Source organism: Heterodontus francisci, chromosome 1 (assembly GCF_036365525.1).
Source record: "Heterodontus francisci isolate sHetFra1 chromosome 1, sHetFra1.hap1, whole genome shotgun sequence".
In the NCBI taxonomy this organism is placed as follows: Eukaryota; Metazoa; Chordata; class Chondrichthyes; order Heterodontiformes; family Heterodontidae; genus Heterodontus; species Heterodontus francisci.
Genome location: NC_090371.1, coordinates 59,367,566 through 59,385,946, shown reverse-complemented (window position 1 = coordinate 59,385,946; position 18,381 = coordinate 59,367,566). Strand labels below are relative to the sequence as shown.

The window sequence follows — 18,381 nt, the reverse complement described above, 5'->3', positions numbered from 1 at the left end:
GATAAAAACAGAGAGTGCTGGAAATACTCAGCAGGTCTGGCAGCATCTCTGGAGAGAGAAGCAGAGTTAACGTTTCACACCTGAAACATTAGAACCTCAGACAGTAGAAAGGAACTTAAGCAAGGAGTTAGGAGGGTTAAAAGGAGTCATGAAAAGTCATTGGCAAACAGGATTAAGGAAAATCCCAAGGCTTTTTATACGTATATAAAGAGCAAGAGGGTAAATAGGGAAAGGGTTGGCCCGCTCAAGGACTGAGAAGGGAATCTATGTGTGGAGCCAGAGGAAATGGGCGAGGTACTAAATGAGTACTTTGCATCAGAATTCACCAAAGAGAAGGACTTGGTGGATGATGAGCCTAAGGAAGGGAGTGTAGATAGTCTCAGTCATCTCATTATCGAAAAGGAGGTGGTGTTGGGGGTCTTGCAACGCATTAAGGTAGATAAGTCCCCAGGGCCTGATGGGATCTACCCCAGAATACTAAGGGAGGCAAGGGAAGAAATTGCTGGGGCCTTGACAGAAATCTTTGCATCCTCATTGGCGACAGGTGAGGTTCCAGAGGACTGGAGAATAGCCAATGTTGTTCCTTTGTTTAAGAAAGGTAGCAAGGATAATCCAGGAAATTATAGGCCGGTGAGCCTTACGTCAGTGGTAGGGAAATTATTAGAGAGGATTCTTCAGGACAGGATTTACTCCCATTTGGAAACAAACGAACGTATTAGCAAGAGGCAGCATGGTTTTGTGAAGGGGAGGTCGTGTCTCACTAATTTGATTGAGTTTTTTGAGGAAGTGACAAAGATGATTGATGAAGGAAGGGCGGTGGATGTTGTCTATGTGGACTTCAGTGAAGCCTTTGACAAGGTCCCTCATGGCAGACTGGTACAAAAGGTGAAGTCACACGGGATCAGAGGTGAGCTGGCAAGATGGATACAGAACTGGCTCAGTCATAGAAGACAGAGGGTAGCAGTGGAAGGGTGCTTTTCTGAATGGAGGATGTGACTAGTGGTGTTCCGCAAGGATCAGTGCTGGGACCTTTGCTGTTTGTAGTATATATAAATGATTTGGAGGAAAATGTAGCTGGTCTGATTAGTAAGTTTGCGGACGACACAAAGGTTGGTGGAGTTGCGGATAGTGATGAGGATTGTCAGAGGATACAGCAGGATATAGATCGGTTGGAGATTTGGGCGGAGAAATGGCAGATGGAGTTTAATCCGGACAAATGTGAGGCAATGCATTTTGGAAGATCTAATGCAAGTGTGAAGTATACAGTAAATGGCAGAACCCTTCGGAGTATTGACAGGCAGAGAGATCTGGGCGTACAGGTCCACAGGTCACTGAAAGTGGCAATGCAGGTGGATAAGGTAGTCAAGAAGGCATACGGCATGCTTGCCTTCATCGGTCGGGGCATAGAGTATAAAAATTGGCAAGTCATGCTGCAGCTGTACAGAACTTTAGTCAGGCCACACTTAGAATATTGCGTGCAATTCTGGTCGCCACACTACCAGAAGGACGTGGAGGCTTTGGAGAGGGTACAGAAGAGGTTTACCAGGATGTTGCCTGGTCTGGAGGGCATTAGCTATGAGGAGAGGTTGGATAAACTCGGATTGTTTTCACTGGAACGACGGAGGTGGAGGGGCGGCATGATAGAGGTTTACAAAGTTATGAGCGGCATGGACAGAGTGGATAGTCAGAAGCTTCTTCCCAGGGTGGAAGAGTCAGTTACTAGGGGACATAGGTTTAAAGTGAGAGGGGCAAAGTTTAGAGGGGATGTGCGAGGCAAGTTCTTTACACAGAGGGTGGTGAGTGCCTGGAACTTGCTGCCGGGGGAGGTGGTGGAAGCAGGTACGATAATGATATTTAAGAGGCATCTTGACAAATACATGAATAGGATGGGAATAGAGGGATACGGTCCCTGGAAGTGCAGAAGGTTTTAGTTTAGGCAGGCATCAAGATCGGCGCAGGCTTGGAGGGCCGAATGGCCTGCTCCTGTGCTGTACTGTTCTTTGTTCTTATTTCCAGCACTTTCTGTTTTTATTCCAGATTTCCAGCATCTGCAGCATTTTGCTTTTATTTCGCTATTACAGATTGTCAGATCATTATTGCCTACATTACAACAGTGACTATACTTCATTGGCTGTAAAGTCCTTTGAGATGTCATGAGCTCACAAAGGCGCTAGATGAATGCAAGTTCTCCCTTTTTTCTCGTAGGGCAGCTTGGTTGCTCTCGTTTCACATGCAGTCACTAAAATGATGATTGTAATGTCAAACAGACTTTCTATAATATTTGCATGGGGACAACGTGGCTGATGTACAAGATGTTGATAAAGGACATGCTAAACAAGGCAATTTTAACACTCCCCATACCTATCCATCAACCCTTCTGTGCTGAATTCTACCGGTGCCAGATTATCCAATGTCTGTCAAGAAGTTGAACACTTAATTTTATATCAAAAGTGAAGGTCCTTATTTAATTCACACCTTAATGCAACGAAGCCTCATCACAGTTTTTAAAAAATGTATAAATGATTCCACTCTGTAATGTTCAGGTGGTATAAGTAATTATAATGTGCATACCCAAATATTGGTCAGTCTGCACTACTATTTTGAGGTATAAATCTGTATTTACTTTAAACTGTTGCAAAAAAACCTAAATAAATGTCATTAAAATACATTTCAACAATTGACTGATCTTGTACAATCAATTTTCCTTTCATTTTCACTCACTGGAAAGCTAGTAGCTATTCTACTTAGGTAGTATATGCCACGACTTACTTTTAGCTAGCACCATATGATCAGCCTTTTGAAGGTACAGTTCAAACTGGGTGCAGTTAATATCAGGCGGTACTGATTGCACATGCACTGGAAAGTTAGAAACAATTTTTTTGATGACTTACATCACCACCATCCCGGTTTTCTGTGGTTTCCAAATCTTCACTAATGTGTCGACGAGATCGAAACACTCTGTGAGCTTCTTGCTGGATCTGCCGAATACTGTTATCTGACTCATTTTCCACATCTCTGCAAAACATTGGAAAAAATTATTCTTAGCATCTCAAGGGCAATTAATGCTGTGTTATAACAGTCGTCGCTGAAAGATACTGCACTGAAATCAATGCAAAGGCATGACGCTGTGGTCCTTGTTCATTGGTTTCCCACTAAACACAGCAGAAAATGTTAGGGCTGGTGCATTCAAGAGCAAGTGAATTTTTAATGGCCTGGTAAATGATCATTACAGCTGAACACCCTCTCTGGTCCTGAAAATTAAATTTTACACAGTGAGTCTCATTCCCTCAGAAGTCAATTTTATTTTTATTTCTTCATGGGACGTGGCTGTTGCTGGCAAAGCCAGAATTTATTGTCCATCCCTAAATTCCCTCAAGAAGGTGGTGGCGAGCCATCATCTTGAACCAATGCAATCCACGTGGTGTTGGTATACCCACAGTGCTGTTAGGAAGTGAGTTCCAGGACAGTGACAGTGAAGGAGAGGCAATACAGTTCTGTCAGAATGGTGTGTGACTTGCAGTGAACGTGCAGGTGATGGTGTTCCTATGCACCTGCTAATCTGTCCTTCTAGGCAATGGAGGTTGCGGGTTTGTGAGGTGCTGTCCAAGAAGCCTTGGCAAGTGCACCTTGTAGATGTACAATGTAGCCAATGTGTGCTCATGGTAGAAGGATTGAATGTTTACAATGCTGGGTGGGGTGCTAAACAAGTTGGTTGCTTTGTCTTGGATGGTGTCAAGTTTCTCGAGTGTTGTGGAGAGTATTCCACCCAGACATGTGCCGTGTAGATGGTGGAAAGGCTTTGGGGAGTCACAGGGTGAGTTACTTGCCACAGAATACACAGCCTCTGATCTGCTCTTGTAGTCACTGGCTGGTCTAGCTATGTTTCTGGCCAATGGTAACCCTCAGGATGTTGTTGATGGGTGATACAATGATTGTAATGCCATTGAATGTCAAGGAGATGTCAAGGGGACCTTCTCTTGATGGAGATGGTCATTGTCTGGTACTTAAGTGGCAAATAACATTCGTGCCACACATCAGCCCAAGCCTGGATGTTCTCTAGAGCTTGCACATATGGGCAAAGACTGTTTCATGATCTGAGGAGTTGCAATCAGTGAACATTCCCATTTATGACCTTAAGATAGAGGGAAGGTCATTGATGAAGCAGCTGAAGATTGTTGGGCCTAGGACACTGTTCTGGAACTCCTGCAGCAATGTCCTGGGGCAGAGATGATTGCCCTCCAACAACCTAGGTATGACTCCAGCCGGTGGAGATGTCTCCCCCTTATTCCCATTGACTTTCATTTTGCTAGGACTGCTTGATACCACACTCAGTCAAATGCTGTCTTGATGTCGAGGGCAGTCACTCTCACCTCACCTCACCTCCGGAATTGAGGTCTGACATCCATGTTTGGACCAAGTCTGTAATAAGGTCGGGAGTTGCATGGCCCTGGTGGAACCCATGCTTAGCATCAGTAAGCAGGCTATTGGTGAGTAAGCGTTTGATAGAACAAAGAACAAAGAAAATTGCAGCACAGGAACAGGCCCTTCGGCCCTCCAAGCCTGCGCCGATCCAGATCCTCTATCAATCATGCTATCTTTTGGATGAAACATTAAACCCAGACCTCGTCTGCCTTCTCAGGTGGAGGTAAAAGATTCCATGGCACTAAGTTGAAGAACAGCAGGGGAGTAATCTCGGGTGTCCTGGCCAATATTTATCCCTCAATCAGCATCACAAAAACAGATAATCTGGTCAGTATCACTTTGTTTGTGGGAGCTTGCTATGCACAAATTAGCTGGCACTTTTCCTACATTACAACAGTGACTACACTTCAAAAGTACTTCATTGGCTGTAGAGTGCTTTGAGATGAGGTCGCGAAAGATGCTATATAAATGAAGGTATTTCTTCCTTTCTTTGACAGCACTGTCGACATCACCTTCCATTACTTTGTTCCTGATTTTGAGTGGACTGATGGAGTGGTAATTGGCCGGATTGGATTTTTCTTGCTTTTTGTGGCTTGGCGAGAGGTGTGGCTAGTTCCAAAGCACATGCCTTCAGCACTATAGCCAGGATGTTGTTGAGGCCCATAGCCTTTGCTGTATCCAGTACGCACAGATATCATGCGGAGTGAATCAAATTGGCTGAAGACTGGCGTCTCTGATGCTTGGAACTGCAGGAGGAGGCCGAGGTGGATCATCTACTTGGCACTTCTGGTTGAAGATGGTTGCCAATAGCTCAGCCTTGTCTCTCATTTTCATGTGCAGGGCCCCACCATTGAGTCTGCTTCCCACTGTCCAACACCATTCACGACTGGATGCGGCAGGACTGCAGAGCTTTGATCTGATCCGTTGGTAGTGGGATTGCTTAGTTCTGTCTCTGGCATGCTGCTTCTGCATCTAGTCCTATGTTGTAGCTTCACCAGGTTGGCACCTCAAATTAGGTATGCCTGGTGCTGCTCCTAGCATGCCATCGTACACTCCTCATTATACCATGGTTGGCCCCCTGACTTAATTGTTTTTCTTAAGCACCAAAACAAATTACAATTTATTTTTCTGTCTCTTATCTGTCTCTCTAAGCCTATCTGTCTTTCCCAATCTATTTTGCTTTCTGTGCATGAATTAAATCGAATGTGTACTTCCTCATTTAGACTGTGTGTCTCTCAGTGAGAATTCTTAATCTGATTGGTTGAAAAGCCTCACTGTTTTATTCTCTGCTGAGATGCCATAGCTCTCCTGTAGAGGGTGCTGTGCTGCATCTGATGCCAAATTAGAGCAAATCTCCGCTCAGAATCCTGCAAAGACTTTGTAGGCAGCTGTTAGTGAGGTGCCATTCCTTCGCAACTGACCACAAAATCCAAGCTTCTGCTGCTTAAATGGATGGAAGAGCCGCGGTGCCAAGTATTTTTAGACAACTATTTTCAGCAACTATGCAAATATAGACCTGGAAGATAACTTACACTAGACTTGGTCGCTGCCACTGCGTAGTTCTATTGTTGTGATTCACATAGTATGTCCGGCCCAGGTTGTCGGTCTTCTCTTCCCAGCCAGGTGGTAGTGGAGGCAGCTGTTGCTCACGTTGTGTTCCTGAATCAATGGGGTCAACCATATTCCAGGCACGCTTAATGGTATTGAAAAAAAAATGAAAAAGCATTAATGAACCAACACAAGTGTTAATACTGGCCACAATTTCTGTGGCAGGAAGAAAATATGTACTGTTGATTTCTTTATGTTCTTATGATACACTGGAAGCTTATTAAGTTCATGAAAATTGATGGTATCATAAATAGTGAGGAGGAAAGCCTTAGATTACAGGACAATATAGATGGGCTGGTAAGATGGGCGAAGCAGTGGCAAATGGAATTTAATCCTGAGAATTTTGGGAGGACTAACAAGGCAAGGGAATATACTATGGATGGTATGACCCTAGGAAGTACAGAGGGTCAGAGGGACATTGGTGTACTTGTGCATATATCACTGAAGGCAGCAGCACAGGTAGATAAGGTGGTTAGGAAGGCATATGAGATACTTGCCTTTATTAGCCGAGGCATAGAATACAAGAGCAGGCAGGTTATGATGGAGCTGTATAAAACGCTAGTTAGGCCACAGCTGGAGTACTGTGTACAGTTCTGGGCACCACACTATAGGAAGGATGTGATTACACTGGAAAGGGTGCAGAGAAGATTCACCAGGATGTTGCCTGGGCTGCAGCATTTCAGCTGTGCAGAGACACTGAAAAGGCTAGGATTGTTTTCCTTAGAGCAGAGAAGGCTGAGGGGGGGACCTGATTGAGGTGTACAAGATTATGAGGGGCATTGATAGGTTAGATAGGAAGAAAGGTTTTCCCTTAGCGGAGGGGTCAATAACCAGGGGGCATAGATTTAAAGTAAGGGGCAGGAGGTTTAGAGGGGATTTGAGGAAAAAAATTTTCACCCACAGGGTGGCTGGAATCTGGAACGCACTGCCTGAAGAGGTGGTAGAGGCAGTAACCCTCACATTATTTAAGTATTTAGATGAGCACTTGAAATGCCATAGCATACAAAGCTACAGGCCAAGTGCCGGAAAATGGGATTAGAACAGGTAGGTGCTTGATGGCCGGCACAGACACGGTGGGCTGAAGGGCCTGCTTCTGTGCTGTATAACTCTATGACTATGATGAGAGAGAAAGGAATAGAAGAATATGCTGATGGGGTGAGATGAAGTAAGGTGGTAGGGAGGCATGTGAGGGACATAAAGACCGATATAGATCTGTGGACTGAATGGCCTAAGTTTGTGCTGTATAATTCTATGTAATTATGTGTTAGTATTCTTCTGAACTTTATTCTCTTCCTTTTAGGTTGCAAATATACCATCCTCCCTAAATCCTCACTCTCGTAAAATTAATACTTATTACGCCATTGCCCACTCTTCACTCAATGTGAACATATGAACAGAAACAGTTCCGCCATTCCTTTTGATCATGGCTGATCCGTATCCCAATTCCATTTATCTCCCAATGCTCCATATCCCACGATACCCTGATCTAACGAGCTGTCAATCAGTCTTCAAAATTTCAACTGACATATCAATTGAGGGACTGAGTTCCAGATTTCCACGCCGCTTTGTGTGAAAAAGTTCTCCCTGACTTGACATCTAAATTGCCTAGCTCCAATTTTAAGATTATACCGTTTTCTGGATTCCCCGACTTGTTTCTATTGATCTCTCCCAAACTATCAAAATAGAGGAATGCTTACCTTGTTCAGTCTTTCCTTTTCCCTACATACTTCAGGTTATTGAAATGCAAGCATGGCATAGTTTAAAGCATTACTTCATGATTATTGTCTTTTTTTAAAAATATAGCTTTATACAGGCTTGGCCTTTCACCTTCATTTTAGCAAACCATAATGAGATAAACCACTCCTCTCCTCTCACCCTCCTGGAATACACAGGAACTGTTAACCAGCCACCCCTAAATATAATGAATTTAATTGCCAGACACGCCCTGGAATTTTAAACTGTGACCAATGAATAATCACTGCTGTTATGCTGATTGGGTGTCTGGAGAAAAGTTAACTTCCTGGTGACCTGGCTCTGCTGAGTAGATATCCATTTCTGATAACAGGTATTGCATATTTAGATTAACAATATGTAGTTGAGACTGAAGCTGAATCAGAGTTCAATTGGTATCAAAGGAATCATGAGTAACCTCACGCAACTTGGTGGTTCACTTTGGATACACTAATTATTTTATCTAATATACATACTACTAAGTGCACAGTCATGAGATTGATTAAAGAGTGGTGTGCCCATTAGGCAACAACCTCCACAGACCATACACAATCTGCTGTTTCTTCTTTAATTCTTGCTGCTTCATTTCACTCCACATAAGAAAATTATGCAGAAATAGCTCCCTGGCCACCACAGCAAATCATATAAATTTCCAGAATATCTATCTAACCATACAACCTCCATTATTCAAACGTATGCCTATTGCTCTCGACAGATTCTGTTTTGGTGATCCCTATTGTGAGAGAAAACACAATGACCCATTGTGCAGTCAATAGCCCTTCTCCTTGAATCCCCTTAGCACAACCAAATAATTAACTGTGTTAATTCAGACAATGAGAATTATCTGGAGAAAATAAAATCAAATTCAACTGTAATTGTTCTTCAGCATGCTGAGTGCTATTAATCAGTCAATGTGACTCATACAAAGGTGGTCTGACCTACTGCAAGACAATAGTTGAATAAGTTTCACAATTCCCAGGTATATACCTCAGATTCTTCCCTCTGCTCGGGAGTTTCTTCTTGTCCACCATTCCTTGGCAGGTAGGCCATCTTCAACCGCAGAAATCCTTTAACGCGGGATTTATGACTGCATATGACAAGATTAAAACATTCTCAGTCGAAAATAAAAATGCTCTTATGGCCTTTTGAAACTATTACAGCCTATACAAATATAACTTCAAAACTCCGAACTTAATTAGCAGAACAATGCCAGAAACCACATTGACAGTTTCTTCAAATGCACACTTAAGATTGATAGACAAGGCTAATATTCTGTGTGAATGAACATAAAGTGACTACTAACTTTAAGAAAATAAAGGCATTAATTCTGCTAAAAACATTGCATTAATTTTCAACTTTTAAGTGGTATCACGGGATAATCTAACTTCAAGTTCCAAAACAGAAGAGGAGAATATGAAAGCAACTACAGTTTTACATTGTGTTGGTCTGAAATGTTTTACATAGTAGACATATATTAGATTACTTTATGCCAGGTTCCATCAGAATATTCATGTGTTCAAAACTATTTCCCAATAGCTGGGGCCACTCCTATCTCATTTTATTTCCATCATCATCTCTGAGAAGCTCAGTATGGGCTGTGTTCAAAAAAACAGTTACTATTTCAAGATAGAACAGTGTGTTTCCATATGTTTCACTGAGCTTATCCAGTCTGTAAATGAGCCACACAGATCACAAGATCCTAGGTTTGAACCTTGGTCTGTGCTCAGTTACCTGATCACATATTGTGTTAAGAAAAATAGTGGCACCACTGAACAAAACACAGATGTTCCAGCACAAGATATACCAAGGATGAACATCTATACTTATGAGATATCTGAGATACTGGCATAACATTCTTTGGATCAGATGAGGCTAAGAGGATATTTGTTGGAGGTTTTATAACTCCATGGTGCTTTACTGATTCATCACTAGAACAATACAAAACTTATCCCACTGCCCTGCTCTCTCCCCAGATAACAGTATTTTCCAACACTTAAAAAGACAATGATCTCTACCTTAACTACTCCCTGCGGTAAAGCATACCACACTCCAACAACTGTCAAGATGTTTCTACCCACAGCTCCCATTGCTCTCAGCAATTTTAAATTGATGATACCTCATCAATGGCTCCCCCAGAGAAAATAGACTTTCTCTGTTTAACCTATAACAATATTGCATAATTAATAAAACCTCCAACAAATATCCTCTTAGCCTCATCTGTTCCAAAGAATGTTATGCCAGTATCTCAGATATCTCATAAGTATAGATGTTCATCCTTGGTATATCCGCGTTGTATGGCTTTAATTTTCATTCTATAATAGGGCATCAAGTAGCCTCCATGTGTTGCAATATTCTATAGGGGAAGTGGTGTAATAATTAGCATCAATGCCATTGGGCATTATCAATAATAATTACTTTGCAATGAGTCAATGTTTATAGAAACAGGGGAAATTGTGAGAAAATTAATGATAGAACATCATTTGACTAAAATATTAAGTCAGATTAGTAACTGTAACTGACAAGAGTCCATGTCCAAATTCCCAGACTCAGTGATTGTCATGAAAAATACATTCTGAAGCTGTTTTGAAAATTCTAAGGACAAAGGTTCCAAAAAGGCATTCCACGAAATGTACATGGATTTCTCCACTGAAATGCCAGAGCTGAAAAGTCATATTCAGACAGAATAGGTAAGCCATTCAATATATCCACTAGAGAATTAAATTGCAAGGTGCAAAAATGGTGCAAAACATTAATTGGTGTGAAGAACTAAAAGATAGCAAAGGAAATAAGTTTAAGCTTATCAAGCAACAGTATGAATCAGTAATATTTGAAATGGTGAAGTCAATTTTCCAGCCACAGTTTACAAAGCAGATGATGAACCAACAGCTTCACATCATTAACCTGAACACTGATGATTCAGTTTGACAGAACTTATAACTCAATTGAATGTACAACAATAAAGGACATATCAGATTAAGCATCAGAAAGCTCAGCTCTCCAGCACTAATGGTGTACAACTTGCATACATAATATAGTTTAACTGTGCACATCCCCCATGGTGTCGCTGGTAATCTTTTCCTAAGAAAGAAACCATTCTGGAATCTTGATATGAAGTCCAAACAACTACTTTTGCATGGCAGCTTGAAAAGCAACAGTAAATGTTGGCACAAAAGCAGAAAATGCTGGAAATACTCAGCAGTTCAGGCAGCATCTATGCAGTGAAAAACAGAGTTAACTTTTCAGGACTGTGACCTTTCATCAGTTCTGTTTTTCTCTCCACAGATGCTGCCTGAATTGCTGAGTATTTCCAGTATTTTCTGTTTTTGTTTCAGATTTCCATCATCCATAGTATTTTGCACTCTCCGGTTTTAGAGAACGAGGAGGTTTATTTCAAAAAGTCTGCTCCTGAGCTGCAAGCTTTTCTTGACACTCCAACAGTCACATGGTCTCTTTGGCTGCTATGGTTTACGATTTGCCCACCTTTACTGGTGTAAGTGATGCAGTAGTCTCTTGCATTACTATTTCCTGCTGTCTGAGGTCACGTCCCAGTTAGTATGCATATCAGTCAGCACAGGACTAGGACTGGGAATATTCAGAGCTAATCCCAACTATGCTACTGATTTGTGTGTGTGAATTTTGTGGAATAAGCAGTGTTGGGGAAAATCATGTATTTTGCTGCTCCTTTAGGCAGCAATGTAGGAGCCTATCAAACCATTTAATTGGCAAGATTCAGGCCAGTTACTACAGTGCAGGTTATTGCAGTTTTAACAGCACTGGAAAACAGGACACAGTCTGGAGAGCAACAAGGAGCAGTACAGACACGAGCAGGGGAATGGAGCCATAAAATGTCTTAACTATCAAGATTTCAAAAATCAAATGAAAATTCAGCACAATTTTAGGAGATCAAGATCATGCCAAGTCATGATTTATCAAGACATTCAATAGTATCAAGATCCACTGTAACTAAAGGTGAGAATTCTACAGCTGTTTATATATTTTTTTTTAACTCGTTCATGGGATGTGGGTGTCGCTGGCAAGGCCAGCATTTATTGCCCATCCCTAATTGCCCTTGAGAAGGTGGTGGTGAGCTGCCTTCTCAAACCGCTGCAGTCCATGTGGGGTAGGTACATCTACAGTACTGTAAGGAAGGATTTTAACCCAGCGACAGTGAAGGAACGGTGATATAGTTCCAAGTCAGGATGGTGTGTGGCGTTCCCATGCATCTGCTGCCCTTGCCCTTCCAGGTGGGAGGGGTCACGGGTTTGGAAGGTACTGTCAAAGGAGCCTTGGTGCGTTGATGCAGTGCAGCTTGTAGATGGTACACACTGTTGCCACTGTGCATCGGTGGTGGAGGGAGTGAATGTTTGTAGATGGGGTGCCAATTAAGTGGGCTGCTTTGTCCTCGATGGTGTCGAGCTTCTTGAGTGTTGTTGGAGCTGCAGCCATCCAGGCAAATGGCAAGTATTCCATCACACTGCTCACTTGTGCCTTGTAGATGGTGGACAGGCTTTGGGACAGGACTTGACAGGGTAGATGCAGGAATGATGTTCCCGATGGTGGGGGAGTGCAGAACCAGGGGTCATAGTCTAAGGATATGGGGTAAACCTTTCATTACTGAGATTAGGAGAAATTTCTTCACCGTGAGAGTGGTGAGCCTGTGGAATTCACTACCACAGAATGCAGTTGAGGCCAAAACACAGTATGTTTCAAAAGGGAGTTAGATATAGCTCTTGGGTCAAAAGGGATCAAAGGGTAAGGGGCGAAAGCCAGACCAGGCTACTGAGTTGAATGATCAGCTATGATCATAATGAATGGTGGAGCAGACTCGAAGGGCCAAATGGCCTACTCCTGCTCCTATTTTCCTTCTATGAGTCAGGAGGTGAGTTACTCACCACAGGATTCCCAGCCTCTGACCTGCTCTTGTAGCTATTGTATTTATATGGCTACTCCAGTTCAGTTTTTGGTCAATGGTAACCCCCAGGATGTTGATAGTGGGGATTCAGCGATGGTAATGCTGTTGAATGTCAAGGGGATTGGTTAGATTCTCTCTCGTTGGATACGGTCTTTGCCTGGCACTTGTGTGGCACAAATGTTACTTGCCACTGATCAGCCCAAGCCTGGATATCATCCAGGTGTTATTACATTTCTATACGGACTGTTTCAGTATCTGAGGAGTCGCGAATGGTGCTGAACATTGTGCAATCATCAGCGAACATCCCCACTTCTGACCTTATGATTGAAGGAAGGTCATTGATGAAGTAGCTGAAGATGGTTGGGCCTAGGATACTACCCTGAGGAATTCCTACAGTCCTGGAGCTAAGATGATTGACCTCCAACATCCACAAGCACCTTCCTTTGTGCTAGGTATGACTCCAACCAGAGGAGAGTTTTCCCCCTGATTCCCATTGACTCCAGTTTTGCTAGGGCTCCTTGATGCCATACTCGGTAAAATGCGGCCTTGATGTTGTGGGCAGTTACTCTCACTTGTTATGGGCAGTTACTCTCACTTGTGCCGCTTGATAGCACTGTCGACGACACCTTCCATCACTTTACTGATGATTGAGAGTAGACTAATGGGGCGGTAATTGGCTGGGTTGGACATGTCCTGCTTTTTGTGCACAGGACATACCTCGGCAATTTTCCACATTGCAGGGCAGATGCCCTTATTGTAGCTGTACTGGAACAGCTTGGCTAGGGGCGCGGCTAGTTCTGGAGCACAAGTCTTCAGTACTATTGCCAGAATGTTGTCAGGGCTCACAGCCTTTGCAGTATCCAGTGCCTTCAGTCGTTTCTTGATATCACGCGGAGTGTATCGATTTGGCTGAAGACTGGCATCTGTGAAGCTGGGGACTTCAGGAGGCCAAGAAGGATTATCAACTTGGCACTTCTGGCTGAAGATTGTTGCAAATGCTTTTGTCTTATCTTTTGCACTGATGTGCTGTGCTCCTCCCATCATTGAAGATGGGGATATTTGTGCAGCCACTTCCTCCTGTTAATTGTTTAATAATCCATCATCATTCACGACTAGATGTGGTAGGGCTGCAGAGCTTAGATCTGATCCAGTGGTTATGGGATCACTTAACTCCGTCCATCACACGCTGATTACACTGTTTGGCACGCAAGGGATTGTAGCTTCACCAGGTTGACACCTCATTTTGAGGTATGCCTGGTGCTGCTCCTGGCATGCCCTCCTGCATTCTTCATTGAACCAGAGTTGGTTCCCCAGCTTGATGGTAATGGTAGAGTGGAGGATATGCTGGGCCATGAGGTTACAGATTGTGGTTGAGTACAGTTCTGCTGCTGCTGATCGCCCACAGTACCTCATGGATGCCCAGTTGTGCATTGCTAGATCTATTCAAAATCTATCCCATTTAGTATGGTGATAGTGCCACACAACATGATGGAGGGTATCCTTAATGTGAAGACGGGACTTTGTCTCCATAAGGATTGTGTGGTGGTCACTCCTACCAATACAGTCATGAACAGATGCATCTGCGACCAGCAGACTGGTGAGGACGAGGTCAAGTATATTTTTCCCTCACCACCTGCCACAGACCCAGTCCAGCAGCTATGTCCTTCAGCACTTGGCCAGTTCGGTCAGGCGTGGTGCTACCGAGCCACTTTTGGTGATGGACATTGAAGTCCCCCACCCAGAGTACATTCTGTGCCCTTGACACCCTCAGTGCTTTCTCCAAGTGCTGTTCAACATGGAGCAGTACTAATTCATCAGCTGACAGTGGGCAGTAGGTGGTAATCAGCAGGAGGTTTCCTTGCCCCTGTTTAATCTGATGCCATGACACTTCATGGGGTCTGGAATCGATGTTGAGGACTCCCTCTTGACTGTATACTACTATGCCGGCACCTCTGCTGGGTCTGTCCTGCTGGTGGGACAGGACATACCCGGGGATGGTGATAGCGGTGTCTGGGACATTGTCTGTAAGGTATGATTCTGTGAGTATGACTATGTCAGGCTGTTGCTTGACTAGTCTGTGGGACAGTTCTCCCAACTTTGGGAGAAGCTTCCAGATACCAGTAAGGAGGACTTTGCAGGGTCAACAGGGCTGGATTTTCTGTTGTCATAGAACAAAGAACAGTAGTACAGCACAGGAACAGGCCATTCGGCCCTCCAAGCCTGCAGCGATCTTGATGCCTGCCTAAACTAAAACCTTCTGCACTTCCAGGGACCGTATCCCTCTATTCCCATCCTATTCATGTATTTGTCAAGATGCCTCTTAAATATCATTATCGTACCTGCTTCCACCACCTCCCCCGGCAGCAAGTTCCAGGCACTCACCACCCTCTGTGTAAAGAACTTGCCTCGCACATCCCCTCTAAACTTTGCCCCTCTCACCTTAAACCTATGTCCCGTAGTAACTGACTCTTCCACCCTGGGAAAAAGCTTCTGACTATCCACTCTGTCCATGATGCTCATAACTTTGTAAACCTCTATCATGTCACCCCTCCACCTCTGTCGTTCCAATCTGAGTTTATCCAACCTCTCCTCATAGCTGATGCCCTCCAGACCAGGCAACATCCTGGTAAACCTCTTCTGTACCCTCTCCAAAGCCTCCACGTCCTTCTGGTAGTGTGGCGACCAGAATTGCACGCAATATTCTAAGTGTGGCCTGACTAAAGTTCTGTACAGCTGCAGCATGACTTGCCAATTTTTATACTCTATGCCCCGACCGATGAAGGCAAGCATGCTATATGCCTTCTTGACTACCTTATCCACCTGCGTTGCCACTTTCAGTGACCTGTGGACCTGTACGCCCAGATCTCTCTGCCTATCAATACTCCGAAGGGTTCTGCCATTTACTGTATACTTCCTACCTGCATTAGACCTTCCAAAATGCATTACCTCACATTTTTCCGGATTAAACTCCATCTGCCATTTCTCCGCCCAAGTCTCCAACCGATCTATATCCTGCTGTATCCTCTGACAATCCTCATCACTATCCGTAACTCCACCAACCTTTGTGTCGTCCGCAAACTTACTAATCAGACCAGCTACATTTTCCTCCAAATCATTTATATATACTACAAACAGCAAAGGTCCCAGCACTGATCCCTGCGGAACACCACTAGTCACATCCCTCCATTCAGAAAAGCACCCTTCCACTGCTACCCTCTGTCTTCTATGACCGAGCCAGTTCTGTATCCATCTTGCCAGATCACCTCTGATCCCGTGTGACTTCACCTTTTGTACCTGTCTGCCATGAGGGACCTTGTCAAAGGCTTTACTGAAGTCCATATAGATAACATCCACTGCCCTTCCTTCATCAATCATCTTTGTCACTTCCTCAAAAAATTCAATCAAATTAGTGAGACACGACCTCCCCTTCACAAAATTATGCTGCCTTTCATTAATAAGTTCGTTTGTTTCCAAATGGGAGTAAATCCTGTCCCAAAGAATTCGCTCTAATAACTTCCCTACCACTGACGTAAGGCTCACCGGCCTATAATTTCCTGTAGTAATAGTAATGCAACAAATCATAAAATACTTAAAACTATACATTAAAAATATAAAGGTAGATCAGGGAAACTTCAGATCACAGCACAACAACAGAACAAGATAATCATTCTACAAAGAAACAGCAAAAAAACAGGAAATGCAAAGAAAGGAACTGGAATTGTTACTTGCTGAATTCAATCCAAGTATCTCACCCGCAGATACAAAAAACACTTTGTACAGCCACAACTAATAAGCATAACTTACCTCCTTGGCCGGAGCAGAAAATCCTTAAAAGTGTATGGCCTCTCCAAGGCAGGATCTTCTGCCTGTTTGAAAATGAATACAATTAAGATATTACTTATTAATTTGAAACAACACTAGGACTTGAAATGAGGATACTATTGGAGAAATATTTTGCAAGTCTCAATTTCGTGGATATATGCATAGTTTCCAAATATTGGGTACCAATTTGTAGTACAAATTGACTTATGTATTAAAGAAAAAGACATGAGCAACTTATACATTGAATTTTATGATATTTACAGGATTTAGATTTACTAGTTTATTTCCTGTGGTGTCGGAGAGTCAAAACCAAATGTTGCCTGCAAGTGAAATGAAGTAAGATGACTAGGGTATGGAGAGACATAAGAGTTTTAATATACATGGGTAGTTAAAACATATAGTTAAATAGCAAAACTTGCAACTATTTGGGTAGCAGAGAAGAATAATTAGTTGGAGCATAAAACTTTCTCTGCAATATCGTCATTTATAGCACAGAAGGAGGCCATTCGGCCCATTGAGTCCCTGCCAATATGGGCTGAGAAACTGGGAGACTTAAAACTGAGGAGCTATAGACCCACTATTGGTGGAAGGATGTAATTACAGCATGGTAAGTTTACATATAGACAAGTTTTCATATTAAAGGCTGATATAGGGATTTAGAATGAAAAAGTTGTGATAGGAAAACGGCATCAAATTTTTTAACAATTCAGTTATTGGTCAGCATACTGTCGGGCAAGATCAGAATGGATCTGTAATTGGGAACTTTGCTAAATACAAGACTCAATCATTTACCCACTAACGTATATTGTAGTAAAAGCTATAATAAACAAATATAGAACTTTTGCAACTTTTACACAGGACAGTTTGTATGGTTGTAGTAAATTAGTTAAATGGCTTCCATGCACATGTCGGGCAAAACACAATTTCAATCAAATACACTTTTTCTACAAGTGTAGAGGAAAGTTAACCCTTAACCATTCCTTTGCTTTGCATCCGGTGCAGTGTGGCTGTTGGTTTTGGTCAAATAGGTATAGAATTGGTATCTTGCAGTCTTTATCTCAGTGAAAATTGATTTGTGAGGCATCCAACGACAAAGAAATAGCTTCAAATTCAAACAGATTGAAAAAGAAAAATGTAATAAAAATTGCAAAAGCTAATTTTAAACAATAAAGGGCAAATTTCCACTCAGTCCTCCTATTAATCCACAGAAAAAGCTAATGGTTGCCATGATTTTCAATTTCAAAAGAGAATTAACGAAGTACAAATATTAATGGCTTCCAAAATAACAGGAAATAGTAGATTTCCTGTTGCTTGTGGGTAAAGGATTACCAACATTAGTAATACATTAGTATTTCTTGACCAATATTTTATTTCACCTGCACTGGTGTTTTGTTTTATCAGAAATATTGGCCATGAAACTTATTTCCCCTTTCAGAGCACTGACAGGTCAATCTAAGCCAAAACAAAAACTACCCTTCCTGCAGCAACTCTCCATTTTTTTTTAAACCATAAATTCACCTCACATTGGACATGACATCATATCCAAATATCTCAGATTCTTCAATGGTTCAACACTGTTAAGTAGGTTTCCCATTTTTTCTTCCAATGTATAACATCTTGCACTTATTTTGCACTGAACTTCACCTGACACTTTTGTCCACTTGCAAATTTTGTCCAGGTCCTTCACCCAGCTTCTTGGCTACTTCATTAAACTCGACTGCTTATAACCAGTCAGACCAGCAATGAACTGCATAAGCACGTCAAACAGGTTAAGATTACTGATGAGATTAGGGAAAGTGAATGCGGATGTCAGAGACGAAAAAAAGTGAAAACAATTTATTGTGACTGTGGGGGATGCAGATTTCAGGTTTTTCAAAAGTAATAAG

General features: G+C 42.6%; 1 protein-coding gene across 5 annotated transcripts in view; it reads right to left on the bottom strand.

Moving 5' to 3' along the window:
- Window positions 1-18,381, bottom strand: part of nedd4l (NEDD4 like E3 ubiquitin protein ligase) — a 640,458-nt gene that overhangs the window by 132,111 nt on the left and 489,966 nt on the right. For all 5 annotated transcript variants that reach the window (XM_068031021.1, XM_068031043.1, XM_068031026.1 and 2 more), the window contains exons 7-10: window positions 16,478-16,539; window positions 8,749-8,848; window positions 5,955-6,115; window positions 2,892-3,015 (exon numbers count right to left, since the gene is read on the bottom strand). In XM_068031021.1, the coding sequence (XP_067887122.1) occupies window positions 2,892-3,015; window positions 5,955-6,115; window positions 8,749-8,848; window positions 16,478-16,539 (447 nt within the window). The remainder of the gene's footprint in view (window positions 1-2,891; window positions 3,016-5,954; window positions 6,116-8,748; window positions 8,849-16,477; window positions 16,540-18,381) is intronic.